General features: G+C 45.3%; 1 protein-coding gene across 1 annotated transcript; it reads left to right on the top strand.

Annotated features, from left to right (window-relative positions):
- Positions 1 to 15,680: 15,680 nt before the first annotated feature.
- On the top strand, positions 15,681 to 21,167 carry LOC143139211 (angiopoietin-4). The gene is made up of 6 exons (XM_076299814.1): positions 15,681 to 16,073; positions 18,137 to 18,371; positions 19,216 to 19,353; positions 19,784 to 20,000; positions 20,318 to 20,513; positions 21,021 to 21,167. The coding sequence occupies exons 1-6, from the start codon at positions 15,681 to 15,683 to the stop codon at positions 21,165 to 21,167; spliced, it is 1,326 nt and encodes a 441-aa protein (XP_076155929.1).

Raw genomic sequence — 21,167 nt, 5'->3', positions numbered from 1 at the left:
CCCTCCCCCCTGATCGAAGTACATGAAAGTCCTACGTCTGCTTGAACTACTCGTGGCGCCACGCCCCCTTCCCCCTGATCAACAGACCCACCCTCCCCATGTCCCATCGACCCAGCTTCATGAGAGAGCACAAATTCCATTATTTCAAACACACTATTTTATTTATTCTAGAACCCTATAGTAAATAATAATAAATAATAATAACATAAATTATAATAATAATTTCACCCAAATGGGCCCTTTGAACAGCAGTGTATCATTCTGCTCTAAACAAACAGAAAACAACCAAATGAGAAAAAGCACATTTAGCCCCAAAATGGTCTCTTGAACAGTGGTGGTTCTGTCCGTGTGTGTGTGTGTGTGTGTGTGTGTGTGTGTTTATGAGTGATGTTGTGTGTTGTAAGTGTTTGTGGGAGGGAATTGGAATGCATTGATGACTGATACTGGGGGCTCCCATTTAAAGCACTGTGGTTCAATGTCAGCCATTTTCACAGTCATGAAGCCATCCTTAAAAATATTCTTGTTTGCAAAAAAATGGGTCGGTAGGTAGGTCAATATTTTTTTTTTTCAAGATTCAAAGTAAAAAAAAAAAGTACAATTTTGGTCATGGTGATTACGTAGGTATGAACAAATGTGCATATTGTGACGTAACTGACTGGGTCCTCAACCCGTGCCTTCAGGCGCATCACTGCAAACCTCAATCTGATGCAGGTTATGTAGACCAGCCTTTCTCAAACTTCTTTGACCTGAGGCCCAGTCATGGCAGACTTTGGGGTCATAGGGCTCATCTACACGTACCCAACCCCACTCCCTCCAAATCAAATTGTCATTATCATTATCACAATCATTATTATGCCCATATTGTTATACATGCACTTTCACTTAAATGTTTTGTGACATGCACATCAGAGGACTGCTTTACTAATGTAAGATATAATTAGTTTCATTGCTTTTGCATGGTTGCATGATGCTTGCATAAGAAAAGAAATACTTCTCAAAACAGCAACAATTATATGGGTGCTATTGTTTTGGGATGTTTCCCTCATGCAATCATCATACATTGGTAGGAAATGCAGAAATAAAATACATGTTTTTTAATGAAGTTTAATTTGAATGCCTGAATGTAAGGATTCAGGAAACACAATACCAGCTTTTTTGGCGAGCAGATAGGCGTAAATCACTGATCTGTTGATCTTTAACAGATAGAAAGAAGGCTACAATAGCTTTTGGCCATGTTATATTCAAATTGGATTATACAATACACAGTTCTATACAGTGTATTATACAGTCTCTGCTCTGTTTCTATGGAAGTTCCAAAAATCAACGTTGTTCTATTAAGTGTCGTTAAACAATTAGCATTCAACAGGTTGAAGCGAGCTTTTGTGACGTGGCAAGGAAATTTGGAGTCGACTACGCCACCTAGGGGGTTACACCCTAGGACCAGTTACACTATATTCCCTATAGTACCCACAAGGCAACACAGATTCGTACACTCTTAGGCCAGAGACAAGAGTTAAGTTAACATAATTTATTGATACATACAACACAGATTCAACCATAAAAACAATGCATCAGGTTACGGGAGACGCCTGGGTCAGATCTACTGGATGGTTAATGATGGCAACCACACTGTTACGCCGTAGCTTAACCTGTGACCCGTGATCAAAGGGAGTGGAGCAGGGCAGGGGGCTTACCACAGCGAGCAGGATTTCCAAAAAGGGGGAAAAGGAGGGACCCAGAAGACACGCACCACACGTGAAGGATAATGACACTGCAATTACACTGCAATTCAGAATAGGCACCCGTTGTACACAGCAGAGAAAAGTGAAGGGGGAACTCCGCCACCTGAAGGTTGGCCTGCCGCCTGTGGGAAACCCACCACACCTGTCCGGAAGAGGGAGAGCGAGAGAGAGAGAGGAGGAACAGAGACACAAGAGTTGGTAAAAGGCTTGAGTAATTATATGGCGATCATTCATTCACCAATAGCCTATTTATCAAACTAGGCTAACAAGGCTACTTATCTCAGGCAGGGGCAGGGGAGGCAGTCAGGCTGTCCACCAGGGCCCAGAGGTTGATCCTGACAGTGAAGCTGCCCTGGTCACAGTATGCATACACAAACACACAATCACAATCACAATCACACACACACACACACACACACACACACCTCAAAGATACCAATAGGCCAACAGTTAGAAAAGCATGCGAGTCAAGCATAGGGAGAAACAGTACAGAACTGCATAACCGCATGCACCAAATCAAAGAAAACAACAAACAAAATAAACATGCAGGTTAAACAAAAGACAAGACAACACACCAGGTATAGCCGGCGATAGGCGCCAAATCAAAGAAAACAACACAGAATAAACATGCAACTCAAGCAAAAGGACGGGACAACACACCGTATAGCTGCCAAATCAAAGAAAACAACAACCAGACGTAGGCATGCGGGTAGAGCTATAGAGAGAGCAGTACACCACTGCGTAGCCCCATGCGTTAAACTACAAACAGCAACACAACAGAACAGCAGCCTTTCCAAGGCGTGAAGGCACTTGGCTGTAATCCACTTCACACGACAAGTGGCGATGAATCCCCTCTCTGGGACCGCAGGTCATGAAGTGAGCTTATGCGAGGCTTGGCTACGGCTCCAGCTGATTCCCACCTAGCACCCAGCGTCAGAGTTCGCTACAACAGCCTTGCCAGTGAATATGGACCACTCAAGCTGACTTAGTTAAAACACACTCGTCGGAGAAGTGGCTACACAAACCAACTTGCCACCACACGCCACCGAGTAACGACGGGCACCCCGGAAGCAAAACAAAGACAGGAGAAAGTCCCTCCCGGTGATATCCGCTAAGCTAAATATCCAAATAAGAGTCCGCCCTGCAATTAGGGTGATGGTAGCTCCACCAATCGCGCACAGAGGAAATGGCACAGAAACGATTGTGGAGGTGTAAACCAATCTGCCACATTCTACCCCCCCCTTTTTGAGTCGTCGCCCCGACGACGACCTGGGAGCCAGAGCTTCAGTAGATATTAAAAGCAACATCTGTTGCAAACTGGCTAATACTGGGCCCCGGTGGTAAGGTTACCTGCCTTCTATTACCTTGGCAGATGGTAAATATTGGAGTGCTGGCCGGCCGTGGAACGCACAGTCCGACGTAGGCCTGCTGGAAAAGAACTAGGGGCTTCGGCCAGGGACTCAAGGGTCACTGATGGTGGGCTTCCAACTTGGACTGAGCTATCCTCAGAGGCCGGCCCCTCCTCTAGGGGTGTTGGCTCAAGGGGCTCTGCCGCAACCGCAGAACTTGGTTCACCCAAAGGGACTGGCGTGGCATGTGAAACTATCAGCCATAGGTCCTCTTCCCTGGGAGGATCGCTAGCGGGTAAGGGTGAGGCTGTCGGGGGTGGAGCCAGCGGCGGCTGGGCCGCAACGGTGGGGGTGACTTGGGCCTTTAACATATCACGGTGAACATTCCTTGCCTTCTGCAAGTCATTGACCGGGGCAATCGTGTACACCATTCCCTGCCCCAAAGGTGCTTTTAGCACCTGATAAATTACCGTACTCCAAAGGTCCTGGATCTTATGTCGACCTCTAGCACTGTGGTTCCGAAGGTAGACTAACTGGCCCACCTGTAGAGGGGCCTCACGAACCCTTTGGTCATACCGGTCTTTGCGACGATTAGCCGCGGCTAGCAAGTGCTCTTGCGCCCCGTTAAAAGCCAACCGAAGCCGTCTCTGGTGCTCCACCACCCAGTCCTGCACCGTTCCTGGCACTGGGTCCTGGACCCTTCCCAAGAGAAAATCTATAGGGAGTGTGGGTTCCCGGCCAAACATTAGGTAGAAAGGGGATTCTCCCGTGGTTTGGTGAGGGGTGGTGTTGTAACAATAAACCACCTGCGGGAGGCAGCAAGTCCAATCTCGCTTCCTTGTTACTGGCAAGGTGCGTAAAAGGTTATGTAGGGTCCTATTAAAGCGCTCGCACTGCCCATTACCGGCTGGGTAATGCGAGGCTTCACCACACCATACAGGGAGCAGAGCTGCTGGATCAGGTTACTTTCAAAGCACCTACCCTGATCAGAGTGGATACGGCTCGGAACACCAAAGCGGTAAAACCATTCATTCAGGAGCACTCGAGCAACCGTTGTAGCTCGCTGGTCCTGTGTAGAGATAGCCACGATGTATTTACTAAACACGTCGGTCAGAACCAGCACATTTTCTACCCCATTCTGGGCCGGCTCCAACAAAGTGAAATCGATGGCCACAATCTCATTAGGCCTAGATGCCAACAGGTGGCCCATAAAGCTGTGGGGGACCTGTCCAGAGTCTTTTGCAACTTGGCACCGATCACATTCTCGACACCACTGCTTGACATCTGAGAACAGACCGGGCCAATAACAGCGGCGGCGTACGAGTTCAGCTGTGCGTTCAGCACCTTGGTGGCCATGGTCCTGATGCAGCAATTTCAAAGTGTCTGGTCTGAGGACTGCTGGGAGAAGGATCTGTAAGTTTTCCTCACCCCCATCTGAACGGAAAACCCGACGATGTAATACTCCCTCGTATTCTACTAAACGATCCCAGTAACGCAAAAACCCCAGAGCAGGCTTAGTGACTTAGCCGCTCTTCAGGAGTAGGTGGGGCCTGTCTCCTCCAGAACTCCAATACCTCTTTCAAGGCAGGATCACCCTCCTGCATGGAGCGGATATCAGAGGGGGAGTGACCAGGGAGGACCGAAATTACTGACTGTGTTGCTGACACCACCGGGCTTGGTACTGAGGTTTGCTGCAGGCAGGCCGGGACCGATGTTCCCGGGAGACTGCACTCACCTAGGCTCGCACTGGACATATACTGCCTGGACAGAGCGTCTGCGTTTTTATTGCTACGGCCAGAGCGGTACTTGATCTCAAAATCAAAAGCCGCAAGCTGAGCTGCCCATCGGTGTTCGGTGGCACCCAGCTTGGCCGAATGGAGGTAGCTTAGGGGGTTGTTGTCGGTGAATACAACACACTTGTGGCCCAGCAGGTACTCTCTAAATTTCTCGGTCATGGCCCACTTGAGCGCAAGGAACTCCAACTTCATGGAGCTGTAGTTGTTCATATTGCGCTCAGTGGGCCGAAGACACCGGCTGGCGTAAGCTACGGGCCGGACAACTCCCTGTTGTTCCTGGGAGAGAACTGCTCCGAGACCACTGTGACTAGCGTCAATCTCCAAAACAAAAGGCAGAGAGAAATCAGCGTAAGCTAGAACTGGTGCAGACACCAACCTGGCCTTCAAGGCCTCAAAACTCTCCTCACACTGAGCTGTCCATGCAGCCTCAAGACCTTGGCTAGATCCACGCTTGGATTTCGCCCCCGAGAGCTCCGCCACTAGCTTATGGAGGGGGTTAGCGAGCTTTGCAAAACCCTCTACAAAACACCTGTAATAACTGGCAAACCCAAGGAATGAGCGTAGATCTGAAATGTGGCGGGGCCGCTGCCACTGGGCTACCGCCTCAATTTTACCTGGATCGGTGGCAACTCCCATGTTGGAAATCACGTGTCCAAGATACCCAACCTGTTGTCGGAAGAACGCACACTTTTCCAATTTGGCCTTTAAGCCTTCTTTATGAAGCCGACTAAGAACAACTTCTAGCCGTTGTAAATGCTGGGTGACAGAGGAAGAGAAAACAACAATGTCATCCAAATAAAGCAGTAAGGACTGGCATTGTTGATCTCCAAACATTCGCTGCATTAACCGCTGGAATGTGCTGGGAGCGTTGCATAGTCCACATGGCATTCTATTCCACTCAAATAAACCGAAGGGTGTACAGAATGCAGTCTTAGGTTTATCTGTCTCTGCGACTGGAACTTGGTTGTACCCGCTTGCAAGGTCCAGCGTAGAGAACCACTGGGCCCCTGCCAGCGCATCCAAGCTCTCTTCAATACGGGGTAAGGGAAAGGAGTCCTTACGTGTCTTACTATTCAGGAGGCGGTAGTCAACACAAATGCGTAGGCTCCCATCCTTTTTCTTAACGAGAACAATAGGTGACGCGTAGGGGCTACAACGCTGGTAAAAAAAGATCATTATGAGAACGTGTGGACAGTGGCACACAATGACACAATGGGCTTAAAGTGACAGTGCACCATTTACAAATGAGATAAACAGCATCAAATGTGTAGTATTTCTTAAGAAATTAATACTTTAAAACAAAATTACATTTATTAAAAGTGTTGACCTTGGCTTCCCTTATGAGTCGGCACTGGCAGACAGCCTAATAAATTGTTTGCAGGCAAATCTGTGGCCTAGCGCAGTGAAATACCATCAGTCAAATTATTACTCATCCTTACAGTGGGCTCCGCAATTTGGAAAAACAATATATATATTTGCAGCTGTGCTGAGTGTCATGTAACTATCCGTTTTGTACAGATTACTCAGGTATGCACATGTGTATATTACACAGGTATGCACATGCATATGTCGTAAAAGATCCATCTGGGACCTCTTCCATTGAGAGTGATTTCTGCACCCGATTTTATGGTACAGCCAATCAGGACGCAGGGCGGGAGTTTCATAGATGTGACATAGCGTAGAAGCGACTGTGAGACTGTTATCAGCGTCACGGGTTGGCTTCGATGTGAGCGGTTGAAGTAGCACGTCAATAGATGACGGACAAGTGGCTTATTCAATCACATGCAAGCATTTTTTGATTAGGCCCAGCCTTCGGAACGAAATTCATCTGACGAGAGTCAGGTTAACAATACTCAGTGCTATACAGTGTATTATACAGTCTCTGCTCTGTTTCTATGGAAGTTCCAAAAATCAACATTGTTCTATTAAGTGTCGTTAAACAATTAAATAGCATTCAACAGGTTGAAGCGGAGCTTTGATACCAACGTTATCGATTAGTTTCAGTTTCTCTCGCGCAGACGCCTGCATTGAATGAACGCTCATACCACCACTTTATTGTATGGCTCCATGTTTAATGACATCGATAGCAAAAACGTTTGTTTTCTTTTTTTGTCGGTCCGTGGTATCTTGATCAACTGCGCAGCAAATTATCAGACGAAGCACCGGGCCTAATTTCACTCCACGACTCCGCGGACCAGCAGTCTCCACGTTGCGGACCCACATCAAAACAAAACTATTTCCTAATTGGTTGAGAAATCCTATTTTCTGATTGGCCCATAGGTTAGTAACTGAACAGCAGCTCTCTGAGCTGAATGAGCGCACAGACAGCAACGTTGTGACACATTTGTAAAATATAGCCCTTAGAAATTTCTGTGCGTGCAAGTTAATAATTTCTCGGAGTGAGAAATGCAATGTGTGGCGTATGATCGTGTGAAGTCATTAAAATGCGTGTGTCTCATGCTCAATGCGTGAGACTTGAGAGGTCTGAATGCTGGCAGAATAGGCAACAGGCCGATGTGCGTTTTATTTGGAGATTGTTTTGCGAGACAGAGACTGAGTTTGCTGCTGATATTCTGGGGATAGGCTACAACATAGCCAATGTAGGACTTTAGCATTTTAATATATTTGCGGCATTGGATCAGTCTTTCTAGAACAGGCAAGAGCTTTCTAGCCTCACGTCAGCAGCGCCGCAGCATCACCCATACATTAAAACAACCAGCGTATGCATGGCGGGCAGGTGCGCTTTTGAAAATTGGTCAAAAAACTTTGATGCGGATGCGGATTGATGATAAGTTTTGCTATGCAGTTATGGTTGAAATAATAGCCCATCAGCGCATCTCTAATGTGTGTGCCTCTCTCTCGCTCAGAGGGGAGGGGGAGGCTGAGGGGTCGATCAAGCATGGATTCTAAACTCTGTGGTGATAGGATCTACAATTAGGTGTTAATTAATATTACTACCTAGGTCAAGTCTCCCAAGTGCTATTGCGCCACACATTGTAGTTCTCCTGTTTATTCGCTTGGAAAATCGCCACGTTTCACGTTGTGTGACCTTACACATTTTTATCAACTACTTGTGCAACTGTATTTAAGTAGGGAAAACGTGGATGTGTTTGTTTAATGCTATCTTCCTCTCTCTATGGCTACGTCTGGGCCCGCTAGCATAGCAACATGCTAACACATTCGCACCGCAAGCCAGAGCGTTTGAGTGCACATACCGACACCGGAGAGGTATGACTCAACTTGTGAAAGTTAAGGTAAGAACATATATTAATACTGACATTGGGTGGCGTGTTCCTTTAAGGTTGCTTTACAAATACTTAAAAAACTGGTACACTAAATAGCGATTCTGTTGTCTTTGAAAGGTTCTCTTATTGACGCATCGAACTGCAATTTGGATTAACACCTGCTTTTACAAGGCGGAAGTATTTAGGCACAGAATAGACGTGCGCTTTCAGGAGCAGTCTTTGTAGTCTTACATACCGCGGAATACATAATTAAGCGCTCTTTATGCTTCCCCTCCCATCTTTTTACGCTAAACTCACACTTCCCCCTGGATCCTCCCATGAATGCATATGCATGACACGAAAAACACAGTTAGCCATGTTCAGCTCCCGCGACAGGCAGTTTGCGCTTTTACATCATTGCGGCCTGTTTGTACATAGGCTACCTCGCAATGATTTTACACGCGCCTTGCGAAACAAATACGCCTGAAGTGGGCGCAAACGCGTTAGTACATCTGGCCCTCAGTTGGCTTATGAGCTGGAAAAATGAAACTTCTATCAGGCCAATCACATTGTGTATAGAGTCGGCGACGGAATTTGAATTTCCTGCTACTTGAAAACAAAGAAGATGGATGCTGCTGCTGGCAAACAGCGGTCTTTGAATCGCGACTCGAGTTAAGCTTTTTTAAAATTGGCTAGCCAACTAGCTCTGCTGGTGGGAAAACACATGGGACTCATGAGTTGTAGCCTATCCTATTGCGTGCAGAGGACATTTGAAAGACAACGGTTTATCCCGCCCCTCGGATTTAATACTGCCAATGATAAGTTCCCAGACCCTACATCTTGATGTGGGTCTGGCTCGTCAGGCTAGTATTTAACTACTTTTCTTCTTAAATAATTCCTTAATAAAACAAGTTAAGAAAGAAAAGTTTAATTATAATCCCTATTCTGTGCAATGTAGACACACACACACACACACACACACACACACACACACAAACAAACACACACACACACACATGCACACACTGACTGTCATGAGGTGACCAGATATGGACAAATCATGAAAGACCCTTGACTACAATACTGAACAATGTAAGAATAACAAGCAGGTACCGTACATGGAAATACATTCTTTAGTAGTGTTGTTTAGTCCACATGTTATTACCAATGTTTTTATTTAGCTTTTTAGAGTTTCTTCTAGACTTCTCCAGCTGGTGTTTAATCTCCCCTCTGAGCTCATCTAAATGGCCAGTAACCTTGATGTCACGAGTGTCACAAGCAGGACAAGTGAAATTAACATCCTTGTCTGTAGCATCACTCTCTTTCACTCTTTATGTAATTGTTGAGGGCACAAATACTGAATATAGTGAGTCCTATTATTTCCTTGTTGCTTTCCAAAGGTTAAATGCACATTTGTATTATTTATGCCTTAGAGGCTTCCTTTCTGCTCATCATCTTGATATCTTTTCAATGCAAGGATAGGGCAGGTAAAGAGCAAATGATTTCCCACCCGCTGTAAAACAAAAATGTAAAGGAAAAAAGAGACTTTGTTGGCCGTTATTCTATAGAGCAATTAATACTGTTTTGTGACCTTGTGGCCTTTGCAGCTGCCTCATGGCATGGTGACAAGCATAAGGGAAGGTTGTGTTTGTCTGAATGGAACCTGGTGAGTGGAAAAGCTTTTAGTGATGCTCCATGAATGAACTGCCGACCCCCAAAAGCATGAATGAGTTCTGTCACCACTGAGAGATTTCTATGACAAAGCAACTCTTTTGTCCTGATGAAAATAACACAAATAAACAAACAATTCCTCAGAATGATAGAACTGTATATCTTCTAAGCTTCTAAGTAAGATGACGGCGATGGTAGCATTGTGGGTAGGGAGCTGGGCTAGCAAGCAATAAACAGAAAAGTTGAGGGTTCCTGGCTGCTGATGTGTCTGAGCAAAGCACTTACAGGGATGCACAATTTGCGCACAACCTAGGGTTCAAACTTTTGTTTGAGAGCAAAATCAATCAATCAGTCGGAGGAGTTTTGAGCTTAACAGTTTTTAGCTTTAGCAACAAAATGGCTTATAGCCTGTAGCAGCAGGAGATATTGTGTGTACCATGGTAAGCCCCAGGGTAGTTGATGTTGGGGTGGTTAAGGCAGGACAAGGGGGTGACTGTGCCGGTCAGAGGTTCCTGAGCATTTGTTGTTGAGTCTTTCCAGGGGTGGGCCTGGGGGCGGATCAGCAATGTACACTGCAGCTGTCCCTGGCCAAGTAGCAGCACATCTTCTCCATGCACAAACAAGATTATGGCTGCACCAGTATTGTTAAACATCAGATTCCCACCGGCAATGTGATCCCTGTCCGGGAATGTTACCCGCCTGATCACGACCCCTCCTTGGACTCTGCGAGTGGGACTGGATGACCATTGAATTGTGCAATACCCCAGCAACCTTCCAGCATCTGAAGCATGCTGGGCGGGTCAGCAGAGTCCACTCTTATTTACCTTGATGATGACATTGTGTTTCCCATAGATTTCGCAACCCATCTGAACTATCTGGTGGAGGTGTTCCGGGCCATGGAGCAGTATGGCTTAAAGCTACAGGGAAATACCAGGATTTCCAAAAGGAAGTCAAGTTTCTGTGCCACTGTGTTAGCAGTAAAAGTGTCTCCCCTGACCCATGAAGGTGACTGCAGTGCAAGAGTGGCAGCTCCCGACAACTGTCAGGCAAGTATGGTCCTTTCTGGGGTTTGTGACTTTTCAGTAGCTAAAGCAGAAGCTGCTGGCTGTCGGGGTAGTAATAACTCAGCAGTAAGGGGGGGCAGAGCACTTCATTGCATACACCAGCTGGAGCCTCCATCTGGCCGAGTGCAACGCTTCCCATTATAGTTCCTTCAGCCTGAGCTCCTAACTATGAAGTGGGCACTTCAGAAATCTAAAAACTATCTATTGCAAAGATGACAGTGACAGATAACAACCCCCTGGTCCACTTTCGCATTGCTAAACTGGGAGCAGTGCAAAAGAGATGGGTAGCCCAACTGGCCAATTTCGATTACCTGATCCAGGGCTGCCAATGTATTTTCCAGGCTCTCAGTTCCAAGTGACAAGGCTCCCGGCACCTCCAGGCAATGAAGGCCTACTGGTTGGGATTGTGGAGGCTCCAGACTCAGGTGCAACCCCTTCCTAGCAGTCTACCACATGCAGATGGGTGATCAAGGGCAGGAGTGAACAAGTTCCCTCTATGGCAGAATTTTTATTGGCCACAGATGGACGCTTCGGTGGGTACATTCACCCAGAGCTGTCCTCACTGCACCCTTTATAAGAGTAGACTGGATGGCAAAGCCCCTGTAGTCCCTTAGGCCCCCTTCCACATCCTTATACATGGATTTCCTGACTCTTGGCCGGCCGACGGACTGTTAACAAAAAACCTTGGTCATGAATAACTTCACTTGGTATTCTTGGGCTATCCCCACCGCAGACATTGTTGTTTATTATTGCTGTTCTCCTTGGTGTAGTCTTACCAAATTTTTAAATTGTTTACTGTTAAATAACATTTTTGTATTGTTGTTATTGTATTTTTCCAGTAACATTTACTGAGTTGAACAATCAAGCATAGGGATATTTCCATAAGGTTCCAACCCATGTTGCATAACACTTATAATGAAATATTGATCCCGGCGACAACCGACCAATTAATCGGCGGGCGGACATTGTGCAGACTTTTGCCCATCAACAGCCCCCTCTCCCCCGGGCAACTGCCTGTTAAGGTGTCCATGACCACGGCAGCCTTGACAGGGACAAATATTTTGTGGACATTTTTGCCCCTCAACAGAACCCCCCCACCAGAAACTGCTCTTCTGTCTGTGACTGAAGCATTGAGAGTAGCTATCCTCTGCTCAGTCATCAGTATTAATTCTACTAGACTTATCTGCAGCCTTTGATACTGTAAACCATGACATTCTCTTTTCTACACTATCTGAACTGGGAATTTTTTGGGAAAGCTCTCGACTGGTTTGAATCCTACCATAAAGGTTGTATCAGCAATTTCAGGCCCAAAAAAGGCCCAAACATAAATGATCACATTCATCTAATCTTTCCTAACGATCTGCTAGCTGTCTGCGCCATAAGCAGGCCATCACAAAAACTGTAGGCAGCCTAGGCTCCGAGATCTGTACACAAAAACAATTGCTACCAACAAGGGTTGGCAACCCACTCAAAGGCAAAATAAAGTGTTTCAACCAATAACCGACGAGATGCGCGTTTAGGAGAGTTTTAATTGCATGGGAGGGAGGGGGATGGAGTAGCGAGCTAGCTCTCTGTTTTGTTTGAAAATCAACAGAAGTGACGTATCCCCACTATAGCTAATACAACCTTTAAAGGGCGTTCTTTCAATCAAGCTTGGCAGGGACAGGTATCAAAGTCTCATGACCTTACCACAGGTGTGCCTCAGAGATCAGTATTAGGGCCTCTGCTTTTCTCTATTTACACCACTTTCTCCCATGAATTTGACTGTCACTGCTACAGTATGTGGACCACACTCAAATTTACCCGTTTTTCCCACCTGAGGACTACCATTTCCCTCGGATTTCTGCATGCCTTAACGATATTTCAGTCTGGAATGAAAGATCGGCACCTTCAGCTTAATCTCTCAAAAACAGAGCTTTTTTCAGCTAAAACAGCTATTCCACAACAGATTAACATCCAGCCTGATTCATCTTCACTGACCCCAACTAGATCGGCATGTAACTTGGGCGTCATAATTGATGACCTTAACTTTTCTGAGCATGTAGCCTCAATGGCAAAATCATGTTGGTTTGTCCTTTACAACTTTACAGTAGGAAGATCAGACCTTATCTGACACAAGATTCCACACAACTTCTTGTACAGGCCATGGTTATCTCCAAGCTGGACTATTGTAATTCACTGTTAGCTGGCCTGCCTGCTTGTGTAGTAAGATCGTTACAACTGATTCAGAATTCTGCAGCACGCCTGGTCTTCAATCAAAGAGGACACATGTAACTCCTCTTCTAGTTACTCTCCATTGGCTTCCTATAGTGGCCAGAATCAAATTTAAATATCTCACCTTGGCCTATAAGACACTTACTGGATCTGCTCCCTGCTATCTCAATTCTATGATGAAGGTGTACATCCCCAACCGTCCAATGCAGTCTTCTGATGAGCGTCTGTTGTGTCGACCAGCCACAAACGCTAGGTCAAATTCAAGACTTTTCCTCAGTGGTTCCTTGTTTGAGGAATGAGTTGCCCAGTGCTCTCCATTCCTGCAATAGTTTTGGGTCTTTCAAGAGGGGTCTAAAGACATATCTGTTCAGCGTGCACTAAGTTAATTAAACATTTCTTATGAGTTATGGTTTGTATATTATATTATAGTATATTATAGTATTTGTTTATTTCCACTGTTTATTTTCATTAGGCTATTGATTGCATTGACATTATTGTTAATTATTGCTATTCTCCTTAATGTAGTCTTAAGAACTTTTTTAAACTGTTCACTGTTAATTTTTAACTATTGTATTGTTTTATTTGTAACTATTGTATTGTTTTATTTTTCATCAAACAACAGGGTCCAGGTTGAAAAATGCTGGACTTGTCTTTTAACAGTCTGAGACTGAATATTTAATCCATGTACAATTTATAGTTATAACAACAAAAGGAAAATTGCGAGTTAATGCTATGAATGTAATTCATCAGTAGGTCGGGTTCTAAATGCTATTGTTTCACTGCATGTCTAAATATCATTCCAAGAATTCAGTTAAAGTTAAGTTATTCAGTTATTTTTTTATGCAACATGGCAGTTTATTTATGTGTTAATTAATGGTCATTATTAATATGTTTGGTATTCTTGTAGGGGTGTAAATGTTACACTGATAATGACCTGTGCTGAGATGGGTGTTTTGCAGGAAAAGAAGTGTGCTATGTGCAGCGCCGCGGGTAGCACTGTGCCTTTGAGGAATCCTATTAGGGTGGATTATGAGGATAAGATGTCTTGTCAGTCCACAGAAACTCAGCTCTGCCCCACAGGTCTTCTCTCCCGGGAAAGAGAAATGTGCTGTTAAACTGCGTTGGCCCATTGCTGTGAGGACGACTTGTTTGTGGGTAAAAACGGGCAATGTTGCTCTTCTATCCACTGCATCGTGACTGGGGAGGGTGGGCGTCAGTGCACATCTAAGGGTGAGTGGCTCTCTGTATTATTCCACTGACAGAGCAATGGACCTAGGCCTGTGTGTTTCAGATTCATGTAACTTAACTGTGTTTTCTTCTACCTTGTGAGTGTGAGTATTGATAATAAGGTGTTTGTCATTGCAGAACTTTGTAATTATATTTCAATGCAGCAGCTATTAACCAAGGTTGGGTTGGGTGTTATAGTGATGAGAGAAATGTATAGATGTTGTACATCCTTAACTTTATTAGACATAAATCATGGTAAAGTGTGGTAAAATAAACATAACAGTATTTAAAGCAAAGGGGGTTTCAAGGGATACATTCTCAAAAGTTCTGTAACAAAGAAATGTCACTACACTGTGAGTATGCATATAAGTAAGTACAGTAGGTCTCACAGTGTTATTTGCCAAATGCACATTACCAGTGCATTTATTTTCCCTTGTATCATATTTACAAACAGCCACAATCCACATATAACATCTGGCAAACGGTCTGTTTTGTAATGTGCATTGTGTTTCTCAGGCGGCATGATAAATCCTGAGAGACTTCTCCAGCAGTTGTTTAATCTCCACTCTGAGCTCATCTTAATGGCCAATTACCTTGATGCCACAGAAACGAGTCACGAGTTGGCAGTCGCCGACTGAGGGGTAGCAACCTGACGATCAGTCCTCGGACTGTAATACGACTAACCTGAGATGACTGACCACAGCCATGATGGTGCTCTTAGATCTGAGCCATGTGTTGAGGCTGACTTTCCACAAGGCTCTTTTATTTTAGTATTTAAGAATATAAAGTGTTTATAAGTGTATAGATTAGAGTAACTATCTAATAAAGATGTAATTCATTTATAAGGAATATAGAGAGCTGTTTATACTGTAAGTGTAACTATCTAATAGTGCATACAATTTAAAATCTTCCCTCGCCACTTATCACTTGATAGGCATCGGGGAAGTCCACTTGATGTATATAAATTATCCTTCACTAAAGTTACCTAAGGCACCTGTGGGGTTTCTTCAAATAGATAGTCCCTGAACAGTCTGGAATGGCTTACTGCAAAGAGTTAGTGAGATGCTTAGTTGTCAGATTTCAGGTGATTATGCAAATTTGTCCTGTTTCTAAATTGCTGACACATTTCCCCAACTAGTTTCTGTACTGTTACTTACCCTAATTTGTATTCTAAATGCACAGATCAACCAAATGTTGCTTGTGGATTGGCACTCCAGCATGTTTACAGACTGAAAAGACAATTTCCACAAAAAGATGTGAACGGACTGATGTCTCTCTCAGAACCTGAATGCAGAAGAGCTCTGGGTCTTTCTTTTGTGAAAAGCAACTGGCTGTTGCTTTCTCACTGGACCGGGGCCACCTCAGGACCTGACCTGCCGGACCAGACAGAACCATGAGGCTCTCCCTGGCCCACGCGCCGGTCCGGCTCGCTCTGTGGCTGCCGTGGGCCACGGTGACGGTGGCGTCACTGTTGCTGTCGGACAACTTGACGGGCTTCCACGGGGACGAGAGTGGTGGCACGCACCGCGTGAGCAGCGGCCTCATGCAGTGCGGTGAGTATAGCAACGAGGTGATGCCCAACGGCCAGTGCCGCCTGATGGCCACGCTGCCGCAGCTGGCCGAGCAGCGCTGCCCGGATATGTTCCGCTGCACGGACGAGGTCTCGTACTGGCTGCGCGAGAACGAGGAGCGCAAGCAGCAGGTGCAGGACCTGAAGGAGACCATATCTGAGCTGCAGGAGGAGCTGCGCAGCCACCGGCACCGCATCAAGGTGCTCGAGATGCAGGTAAGGGCACGTGTGTGTGTGTGTGTCTGTGTGTGCGTGTGTGTGTGTGTATGTGTGTGTGTGTGTGTGTGTGTAAGATGGGGGTCAGGAGCCACGAAGCATGAAGGTGACTGAAATGCAGGTGCTTGAGAGCCAGCCTGACTGCAAATGATAGTGAGCCTGAAGTCAAGTTGTAGATGAGAAACAGACAAAATAAAAATAAACAAAGTATCTTTAACTTGAACCCATTAATAAATTAACTCAATCCCTGCTCCAGAGTTAATAAAAGACTTAAAAGGTAAAAAAAAAAAACAAAGGCAGTATTTTACATCCTTTGTAATGTTACATCCCCCAGCAGCAAACCCCAAAGACTGGCCACCTTGGTGATATCACTCTTCCAGCAGCCTCTCCAAGCTGCATGCATACATGGGGGAAACTCCCCAAGCATCCACCCAACCAACCACGCCGCCAGCCACTTAACCAGTCTCTCCCCTAATGCCTCTTTAACCCCTGGACAATAACTGGATTAGTGCTGAGACCTGGCTCTGTCCCACGTGCTGCCCTGCCGCGGGAGTCAGTGCTCCTGACAGCAGGTGGCCCTGAGGCGACGGGCTCCTTACCTTACCCACAGCCTCCTCACTTGACATTTACAAAGGGCCCACAAACCCTCATACAGGGCTTATGCACACAACAACAAAGGACTGGGATATTTCACGCTGGACAACTGAAGTGTTCAGTTTTGTCAAGCTCTTACACTGTGCTAATCAATTTGGGTTTGTTTACATACAGTAGTTGCTAGCAGGCTACTGTTCTGACAGGGTTCAACCTGTCTGTAATACATCTTAGGGACACTAGCCAAGCTGTGACTTGTTACCTCAGGTATTTTTTGTCTTTAAAACAGTTCCTGTTGTTTCACTTGTTTACAATACAAATGCACAAATGTGCTGTAATAGGTAGGCTAAATATAAAGCAATAGCTTCCTCAACATATGGTCTGAGCTATTTGATTAAAGGATTGCTCTTCTCAGTGTTCTTGTTCTAATTGGGATTTGGTAATGGAGTTCAGTTTTAACCTCTGTCAAGACTTCAAGCTCCACAGGAGACGCCATGAGATACAGGAAGTTTGACATTCCTCATCTCCTCTCACAGGATAAGAATTGTGTATTACTTTGTGAGAGCCAGAACTGGTCTTTGTGTAGCTATTGAGCCATAGCTTGACATTAGGGAGCCACCGGAAAATCTCAGGTGTTAAAATGTAAATATGTGGAAGATACTGCTGTTGCTAAACTGATTGGCGTATTCCAGAGCCTGATGGAATTGCTCTGCTAGATTACCATGATGACCACAGTGTGGAGGCCATTTGATCACGTCGGGGTCACCACCCACAAGACAGCCCAAAAGTGTTCCTGAAGGTTAAATGAAATGACGCTTGACTGGAAGGCATAAGTGTGTTTGAACTTTATGACACAGGAAATGCATCAGTGGCAAATATTGTGGGAAACTATGATTTATCTGACTCCATTAAATTATTAGAATGACTGCTATATTACCAGGTAGTAGCATAAGCTTCATTTACAGATAACAACCACTATCCCCAGCCGTTCTCTCTGTGGCAAGGAGGAGTTTAATTTGAATGATTTTGTGTAAACATTCCATTTTATTCAATTGGTCACCCTTTGTCCTGCTCCCCTACCCCTACCTCCTCAAACTGTTTTGCTTGTGTGCGGAGCAGGGGCGCCACTTGGGGGGGGGGGCTTAGGACAATTCTAAGGGCCCAGCACTGACATGGTGCCCCCAGAGAGCCCTCCCTGGTGCAGAGAACACAAGGCAAGCAGGAAACTGTTTGCAAACGTTTGTAGATGTTTGCCTATGTTTGCGAATCAGTTAACTTGTTAAAGGGTTATTATAATGTAGTTAAGATGTGGCCAGGTCATTGCATTCAAAGCATGAGGAATACTATGAACACAAACAAGCCTTTTGCCACGTTCTACTCTGTTAACTATTCCTTTAACTGCTCCTGACCACTGCGGCGCCACTCTGTCACTTTTTCAATTCGGACTTTGTGGGCCCTCCTCCGTTTGGCAGCACCAGGCGCGTACGGGCTGGAACGCGTCGCTGGAGCAGCGCTTCCACACGCTGGAGGAGAGCTACACGGAGGCCACGGCACTGCTGCAGGTGCACGGCTCTCTCATCTACGACATGCAGCGGCAGGTGCGCAACCTGTCCATGGTGGTGGAGCGCGTGCGCCGCAACCCCGGCTGCATGATCAACATCGTCCGCACCAGTCCGCTGCTTAATGCCCACGAGGTGCTCCACCCAGGTCAGTGCAGCACACAGACACATTCGGCCACTCGTCAACAACTCAAACTACATCTGGGGCAGAAGTGACCAACAAGAGGGTCCAACATGTCGTAGCTTTATCAGCTATACGTAGTCTATGTGTCACCAGACATCAGAACACCTCTGGAACCCTTTCAGCAGCTTCTGTCACACTGAGAATGGACCCAGGCCATGTAGATATAAAGCAACATTAGTTACTAGGCAATAAATAATGAAATAATAATGAAAAAAGTGATAATGTTTTAAGTTTGGTTGTTGATTGACCACTGGTGGAAATCTCCTGCATACTGCAAATATTACATCACAAATTATGGTTAACCTTTGCGTGCAGACTAACTAAGCTGGAGAGCTCTTAGCGTAGTGACAGCATGACTTAGTCCTGAGTCAGCACTGGATGGATTACCTGGCAGGCCCACACAGAGAGCGCATCCTAACACGGGAGCAATAGCGAATTCTCATTTGTAATACTGTAGTTTGGTCCGTTGTGAGGCTGATGGACAGCTGAAATGATCGGAGTGGACACTGTTGACAAACAATGGTGGGGTAAACAAAGATTATGTAGGGCTAGTTCATTTTAATCCCCTTCATCAGCAAAGAGAGCAGAAAGGTGTCTGGCCTATCGTTTTCTTCTTGTCTGTCAAAAATGTTGGTTCATTTTTAAAACACATGTCAGCATCTAATTTTATAATCAGCAGTAGTATATCCCAATTTCATAGCAACGTCCCTCTATACTATATTTACTGCAAATGAATACAGATACATGAAATTCAGGATGTAAACTAGCTGCTGGAAGACCTTAAGAAACGCATCCTTTTCCCTTCCAGAGGTGCAGCACATCCGGAACTGCCCAATCGACTGTGCCTCGCTGTACTACAGTGGGGTCCACAGGTCTGGGGTCTTCACTATTGTCCCTTCACGAGAGGGCACACCTCTGGAGGTCTACTGTGACATGGAGACTGAAGGTGAGGAAGTGAACTATGGCCTTGGTGGTGGTGGTGGTGGGGCTACAGAGGACTGCAGACCATGTGGGCTATTTGCTCTACATTCATTCATTTCATTTCAACCTTTATTTCAACAACCGGAAACATTTATTTTCCCCTTTTTCTGATCATGAACATTTTCTGCCTGTTCCCACTTTAAGTGTTTTCTTTGAGGCTAAAACTGTATTAATGTATATATTTCTACAATAAAGGAAACGTCATACATTGCATGTAGATGGATGACTAAAATGTAAACAACAATGTAAACATTATGTAAAAACTAAACTAAACTTTTTCTTCTCTTTGCTCTTCAATTTATGAGCCATGCTCTTAAATGCTCTTAATACAGCCCCACGTAGTGGTAAGCATCAGCGTGCATGAGTCTGCATTTGACCATTTACCCTGATGGTAGGTGGTGGATGGACGGTGATCCAGAGGAGGCAGGACGGGAAGGTAAACTTCAACCGCAAGTGGAACGAGTACAAGAACGGCTTTGGGGACCTGCACACTGAGTTCTGGCTGGGGAACGACCACATCCACGACCTCTCCAGTCAGGGAGCCTACTCACTGCGCATCGACCTGGAGGACTGGAACGGCAAGCACAAGCATGCCTATTATGAGAGCTTTAGGTAAAATGACTCGCTGCTTATTCAATCCATTCATGTGAAATGAGATAGTCACAGCCATCACTGTATTCTATACCTAGAACTGTTGGCAGCTTATTAGAAGTCTCTCAGCTTAAAGCTACAAAAGAGAAAAAAGTCTACAAAAAATACCACATGCAGATTTATAAAAACAGTTCTATGATGCTGTTTATGTTTAGCTTATTGTTCAGCCAATTTATCAAGACGTTTCCATCAGCCCACACATATTGATGCTAAAGGCATCTCTTCCCTCTCTTCCTCCCCCACCTGTTCCCCTCTCTTTTCCTCCATCACCATGGCAGTACTGAGGATGAGGAGCACCAGTATCGTCTGCATGTGACTGGCTTCAGTGGCACAGTAGAGGACTCGTTCGCCTGGTACCATGACAAGCACAGCTTCAGCACCCCTGACACGGGCAACATCTGCGCTGAGATCTCCCACGGAGGATGGTGGTACAACCAGTGCTTCTTCGCCAACTTAAATGGAGTTTACTACAAGGTGAGAACCCCAGAGTGGGTGTTGCTGTGCACATTATGTTGGTGATTTTCGCAAAACAACACATGACTCAGTAAATGATTAGTTTTTTCACTTCTGACTGGAAAAACATAATGTGAACAATTTCAGATTTCCCACCTGACTTCTACTGTGAATTGTACAATAGTCTGGTGGGATAGATACAGTATGTCAGTTGAAAAAAAGGTGAAATTTAAAGAAAATGTAAAAAGATACTGTACTAGAAACATAGATTTATACCTGTCCTTTACATTTGTAAATTCCATTTCAGCATTTTTTTAGATTTCCCCCACTAACCACTAAATATGACTTGGGGCCCCATATACAATCATGTCTGTCTGTTAGCAATAACAATGTACATGTGACATATGTACACATTCAGAGTGTCAGGTCAAAGAGGGGAAGGAGAAGAGGGGAGAATCAGTTGCCAACTTTACAACTCTAAAATATATGCATTCCATTGACTGGGACTATGTCTTCATTGGCCACCAGGGGGGGCGCTACTCTGCCAAAAGCAAGAATCTGCTGGGCCCTGATGGCATAGTGTGGTACACCTGGAAGGACTCAGACTACTACTCACTGAAGAAGGTGAGCATGATGATTCGCCCGCGGACATTCAGGCCTCGCCTTTCTCCTTGA

The sequence above is a fragment of the Alosa pseudoharengus genome, unplaced genomic scaffold (genome assembly GCF_046254945.1).
Source record: "Alosa pseudoharengus isolate Yale_2024_CS ecotype anadromous, Long Island Sound unplaced genomic scaffold, YU_APseudo_1.1 YU_APseudo_1.1_scf_22, whole genome shotgun sequence".
NCBI lineage: Eukaryota > Metazoa > Chordata > Actinopteri > Clupeiformes > Clupeidae > Alosa > Alosa pseudoharengus.
The sequence above is the reverse complement of the archived record's forward strand: the minus strand, read 5'-3'. Positions and strand labels throughout refer to the sequence as shown.